Raw genomic sequence first — 6,336 nt, forward strand, 5'->3', positions numbered from 1 at the left:
GGGGGGGGGGTGTCGTTGTCGTATGCGATGATATGTGGTGCGGTGCGCTAATGTTGACCCAGCACAGGCAAAGCAGGGCACTGCGCGCGGCGGGGCGGCGTGGTGCCGGTATTCTTAGCCCTTTGACGTCACCCGCCTACCTTTGCGTGCGGGGGGCCTGCGGGGGTGGGCCGGCCTGGTCCCGCCCCGCCGCGGCGGCCCCGCCTGCGTAGGGCCGCGCAGGGCGAGGCGCAGGGTTGGGCCGGCCGGCCGCTGCCCCCGCTGGACTGGACTGAAAATAAGAGCATCACACAGCACATCGAGCGAGAACAGTCATTTCTGGCCAATGCAGGGCTGACGGATTCCGCAAGCACCACAAGCCACGTTGTTTACAGATCACCAAAATATTTTATTGTGCATTTCGCACTGTCCCCTCGGACACCATGAAGTTAATCCAACTCTATGCTGACACGACACCCGACGAAGTGGAGCAGAAATCCGTTCCGTGTTTGCTGCGGTGCGATTGGTTCGATTTTCGTAGCCCATCGCCCCGCCCCGCCCGGACAGAGATGACCCAGCGGATTGATTATTCCCAGCCAGCGCCTCGCCTCGGCCAGACTGGCGGCCTGCCCTGCGGAGGTGTGTGGTGGAGGCCGCGTGGAGGCCGTGCGCAGGCCGTGGAGACCACGTGCAGGCCTTGTGGAGGCCGCGTGCAGGCCGTGTGGAGACCATGTGCAGGCCGTGTGGAGGCCGTGTGGAGGCAGTGTGCAGGCCTTGTGGAGGTGCAGGCCGTGTGCAGGCCGTGTGCAGGCCGTGTGCAGGCCGTGTGCAGGCCGCGTGCAGGCCGTGTGGAGACCATGTGCAGGCCGTGTGGAGGCCGTGTGGAGGCAGTGTGCAGGCCTTGTGGAGGCCGCGTGCAGGCCGTGTGCAGGCCGTGTGCAGGCCGTGTGCAGGCCGTGTGCAGGCCGTGTGCAGGCCGTGTGGAGGCCGTGTGCAGGCCATGTGCAGGCCGTGTGGAGGCCGTGCGCAGGCCGTGGAGGCCGTGTGCAGGCCGTGTGGAGGCCGTGCGCAGGCCGTGGAGGCCGTGTGCAGGCCGTGGAGACCGCGGAGACCGCCGCCGCGCGGGGACCTCCGCAGCGCGCAGGCCCTGATAACGGGAGGGACAGGTCCAGGGGGGCTGCGCCGGGCTGCGCGGTTTATTGGCAGAGCGATAGCGAAGCGACACTCTCTAATAAACCGAGTGATAACGAGCAAAGTAAAGGGGGAAACAATTTAAAAGGTTTCACCCTGCGTCACGGAGCTGACACGTGCCTACGTGCCTATCCCCCTTAATCCACCGTGCATGTCCCACCATTTCCCACGACTAATCTGTCTTTATCTCTGTTCCGACAGGGGCCCTGCTCGTTTTCTACTCCATCTTCTACGTCGTCCTCGCCGCCTTCTTCGCCATCTGCATGAAGGGCATGCTGAACACCATCGACGAGAAGGTGCCGTACTTCACACAGGGATCCTCGCTCATTGGCTCAAGTCCAGGTAATAATTTTGTCAGTTTGTGCCTATGTTCGTCTACTTACACTTCTTACTTCGCAGAAAGTGTCATTCAAACTCCATCTTCAACCATTTCATTGATTTTTTTTTCTCCAGGTCTTGGCTTTAGACCCATTTCACCCGACGTAGAAAAGGAGGGGTCCCTCATCTGGTACCAGGCCAAGAACGCCAGCAACGTCAAGACATGGACGGACCGCATTACAACGTTCCTGGAACGTAAGTATGGCATAGGGGGTGCACGGAACGCGGTCCAAGATACGTAAAATAATAAGAAGTCAAATAGTGTCTCCGAGACTCCGGTCGATAGTGTACAAATACCACGACGACTTCCCCTCTCATCAGATTTAGAACCACCAAAGGAAACCTCATGGGGACCCCACGATATTTGCGCCCATGGGATACATATACAGGTTGGTCCACAGACCCCTTCCTTTATTTTGCTTAGAGTGTACCGCATCCAGGCGTGCGTGCGGGCTTGCCTACCGTCGCTCACCACGACGGCTCCTTATGGCTCCGTGTGAGTATGCAACCCGCCCGCACGTCTTCATGCGGTAAGCAAAAGGAAGGATGGGGTCTATGGACCACCCTAATGGGATCTCCATGAGTCCCTGCGGTGGCCGAGCACCGAGCCCCTTCTGAGTGGGCCGCGATACATGCACCCTCTCCTGAAGAGCACGTGGGGGTGGGGTGTGGACGACCCACCGTCCCACCGTCCTGCGGACATGTCGGCGCGCACCGGCCGGCCGCCGCTAGAGCCGCCCAGCCAGTCGATAGTTTCAGGGTAGAGGAGTGCGCCCGTGGCTACGCCGCCCCACGCCGCGCACGGGGAACCGGTCTGAACTGGAAAATACCGACCGGCCGGCGCGGGCTGCAGCCATGGCGGGCTGGCGTGGGGCGCTGCCGGCGCTGGCCAGGGGGCTGGCCAGGGCTGGTGGAGGGCGAGGGCACAGACGGAGGGCTCGGGGATGGGGATGGCTTGTCGGGTCGAGCCTCCGCCTGCGCTCTCGACTCGACTCGTCGCGGGGTAGCGGCCAGCGGGGTTGCTGATGAACGGAAAACCCTCCGCCCGTCGGCCGCTGCCCCCGCGCCCCCCTCTTCCTCGGCGAGGGTAAATGCCAGCTGGGGGTGGCCGAGGGGGCACCAACTCCGAAATTTCGTGCACTGTGAATACACTGTAACAGTGAATATCACTGAATAATCACTGAATATCGCCTGAATACTGAAGGTATTAATTCCCTCGTGAACCGTGAATACTAGAAGTCACTCCCCCCTCGGGGGTGGCTTCACCCCGTCCATGGTGTGAAAGTAAAGCAACACACTCAAGGGCCTCGACGCGTCAGCCTTTTTAGATGCCAGCCAGGGGTGGCTTCACCCCAGTAAGGGTTTTAAGAAATAAAATTTACTTCCTCAAACCGACTAAAATTTAGTGACCCCATTTTTTAACTAAATATAGTCGCAACAATCAAATTAAGTCAGCTAGACGAAATTATTTCATCGCCACGGATAATTTTTTGTCTTCAGAGCTAAACTTTCGTCGGTTTTCAATTTGGTCCTCTGGACTAAACCACTAAACGGTCTACTGGGCGAAGGGGCTCGGATCATGAGACGAGGTAATAATGAATGAATGAAATCTCTCGCTGTTCCAGCTTACAAAAAGGCCAACAGCGGTGGGGCAACCAACCAGCCCTGCGACTACTCGAACCCCCCCAGCGCGAACAAAGTCTGCACCATGCCGATGGACCAATGGCAGATGTGCCAGGAGAGGAACGGCTACGGTTACAACCGCTCTGCACCCTGCGTCTTCGTTAAGCTGAACAAGGTTAGTCCCCCCCCCCCCATCTTCTCATGTCATATTTGCGAAATTCAAAGTTCATTGCCTTGACCTGCCTACCTATTTTGCATTTGTAACAGGTGGCTGATTCACCCCGCGCACTTCTGTAGTTATGCTTTGCCGGATTCCTACTTGCGGGCGGCTTGCCTATTCGCTCGGCCCGTAAGGTGCCGTGGACAGGGGCGATAGGCAAGCCCGCCCGGCACTCGTGTATAGTACAGTTTAAATCGGTTTAAATACAGAAGTGCGCGGGGTTAATCAGCCACCCGGTAAATCGATCTGCTGACAGCTTACATAGCTTGATCTTACTTGATCCTCATTGCTTTCTCTAAGCGTCCTTAATCTCAATCCTTATGTCTTCTTGGAAACTTCAGCCAAGAAAGCTACTTGAAAACCGGAGACAATTCAAAGTTTTCCAAGTTAATACCAACTATTTATTTGTCTTACCTTAGATTTATGGGTGGGTGCCGGAGTACTACAATGACACTAATGACCTACCTAAAGAGATGCCTGAGAGCCTCAAGACATTCATCTCGACTCGTGCTGCAAGGGAGGTACGTAGAATGGCAAATACTGAAAACTAAGGGTATCCTCAGTTTGCTTTTTAGCCAGCACCAGACTGACAAATGTGTGTTTTTTTTTTAAATTTCCGTTCCAGAGGAACACCGTGTGGGTCTCTTGCGAGGGCGAGAACTCAGCCGACAAGGAGAACATCGGCAAGATCCGCATGTACCCGACCATGGGCATCCCCGGCTACTACTTCCCCTACTTGAACCAAGAAGGCTACCTCAGCCCAGTCGTCGCCATCTGGATGGAGCGACCCACCCGTAAGTAGACCACCAGGACCAGGCCGCCGGGAGGGTGGGCAGCCCAACTACCCACGCACGACACTACATGTATTCTTCTCTTTTGCAGCCAACGTGCTCATCAACGTGGAGTGTCGTGCCTGGGCCAAGAACATCAACTACCGTCGCCACAACACGCTCCGCGAGGGCTCCGTGCACTTCGAGCTGATGATCGACTAGACGGCCACACGGACGCAACCATTCCTTTCTGATGCTGCTGCTGTTTCTGACGGCATTTTTAAAAATTATTCTCTTGAAAATATTTTTGTGAGGCACTTGTTGTAGGGGGGGCAACGGTAAACGGATTCGAATCGGTCGCCGAGGATTGTGAAATCAATCAACAAGTAAGAAATTAATCGTGTTGCTTTTACTAGACACTTTAACGTGTCTCTTTTGGCATCTTTTAACAAAATCGTAAGGGGTATCCGTATAGAGGGAAATTTGTCTGACGTGATAGTAATTTAATAGCTTTCTCTGTCCCTGCAGTGGAAATGTTGTAAAATAAGTAGCATTACATTAGATTAAGATACCAACGCATTTTACCAGTAAGTAGAAAGTAGTTTTTTAAGTTGTGTGTTCTGTGGAACTTTTTTCTTTGCAAGGTCTTGCTGACAATGTTGAATTAGATCATTGTTACTATTGGATTGTGTTAACTTAATTGATGAAGGGACCTAATATGTTAAACAAGTACTTTTAAAATTCAATGTTGTACTTAATGAGATCTGAAGGTGTTCATACATGTTATGTTCCATTGATAAGGAACAAAAAATTATTATTTTTTGATCAGACTTATGTTTAATCAATTTTTGTTCTTGCCTTTCAAATTTTTATCATTTAATTGATTACTGCTTTTCAAATTGCTTTTAAATGTACATTGAATATTAGATGTTATGGTAATTTCAGTAATTAGTTCTCATGTTAAGCAGGCTGATTTAGTTTGTTTTCATCGCTGTGCGATGCAATGTAATATGAGCCCTTGCCATCTTATCCGTGGCATAGAATACATTGTAAAATGTTAAAACATTGTTATGCATCTCATTGATGTATTTTGTTATTGAAGAATATTCATCCCATTTTTATGTGCTGTTCATTTTCACTTTGACAATCATACTTGTCTAGAAGATAAACTGCAATTTTGTTTGCCACTAAGATTTCAAAAAGTCATATTCAAGTTAAAGGCAATTTTATTTTATTTCAAAAAACCAGTTTTACTTTATGCATCAGTGTAGACCGTCCGTGATATAAAAGTCATATGTTGTACGCCATAATTTTAAGGAATTTAGTCTAGTCTCAGCTTTGAATCAGATAATATCTACAGTAATGGATTAGAAGTGTGTCGTTTAGTTGACAAAAAGAGTATTATGCAATACACAAACAATCAATCATGTGCAGATGAATAATAAATTTCCAAATAAGACAAAAGAGATTTTTTAATCAGCAACTTCAAAATAGCACCTTATTGACCCAGACCGGGACAAATTAAGAAGGAAACGAACAAACCCGAATCCAAAAGGTTGAGATATGAGATAAGGGTGGGCAGTCAGTCTCCTGTAAATTTCTGTTTCCTGACTATTAGCCCCTTGCAGGATAGGCAACTCATTCACCATCACCCCTGGCTACATCGTTATTGCTTTTCGGGGAGGAATAGGGGCCCTGCAAGAGGCTACAGTTCATCAGCTAGTCTTCCCACAAGGATAGAGCTTCGTAACCCCAATCCCAATGTGTCTTCATTGTTCCGCCATTAGCCTTAAAAACAAAAAGTTTAGTTGTTGATAAGGATTTCCTGGATTATTTTGTTTTGTCAGATAATAATCAGCGAACTACATTTACAAGGAGAGGTGTATGAAACGCAAAAGGACTTACAGCATGGACTTAGCAGGTTTGTGTATTTTTCAGCAACTGCATCTCGAAATTCTTATTTTAACCTCAACTATTTTCTCAGTAGTTATCAATGTTTTTCATCGGATTATATAATTCAATAATGCATCATGAACTATGCATGACTTTAATTTCATTATTTCTTGTAAAGTTAAAAGTTGTCATGTCATGTCAAACTGTTGATCAGTGGTAAACTTGTAAAACGGACACATGTGTGGCTGCCTGCCAAATATTTATACTTTTTAAATTTTATCA

At 50.1% G+C, this 6,336-nt stretch overlaps 2 protein-coding genes across 2 annotated transcripts in view; both read left to right on the forward strand.

Annotated features, from left to right (window-relative positions):
• Positions 1-1,371: 1,371 nt before the first annotated feature.
• On the forward strand, positions 1,372-5,625 carry LOC113208772 (sodium/potassium-transporting ATPase subunit beta-2; the record flags this gene model as incomplete). The annotated part of the gene is given in 6 exon segments (XM_052268192.1): positions 1,372-1,512; positions 1,624-1,743; positions 3,174-3,346; positions 3,811-3,912; positions 4,017-4,185; positions 4,274-5,625. Coding segments are annotated over 6 exon segments (815 nt in total), but the record flags the coding sequence as incomplete, so codon positions are not given.
• Positions 5,626-5,765: 140 nt separating this feature from the next.
• Positions 5,766-6,336, forward strand: part of LOC113208780 (uncharacterized protein C1orf50 homolog) — a 46,230-nt gene continuing 45,659 nt past the window's right edge. The window contains exon 1 of the mRNA XM_026425947.2: positions 5,766-6,082. Coding sequence (XP_026281732.1) covers positions 6,046-6,082 — 37 coding nt within the window. The 5' untranslated portion in view covers positions 5,766-6,045. The remainder of the gene's footprint in view (positions 6,083-6,336) is intronic.

The sequence above is a fragment of the Frankliniella occidentalis genome, unplaced genomic scaffold, assembly GCF_000697945.3.
Source record: "Frankliniella occidentalis isolate FOCC.00 unplaced genomic scaffold, Focc_3.1 Scaffold65, whole genome shotgun sequence".
Classification (NCBI taxonomy): Eukaryota; Metazoa; Arthropoda; class Insecta; order Thysanoptera; family Thripidae; genus Frankliniella; species Frankliniella occidentalis.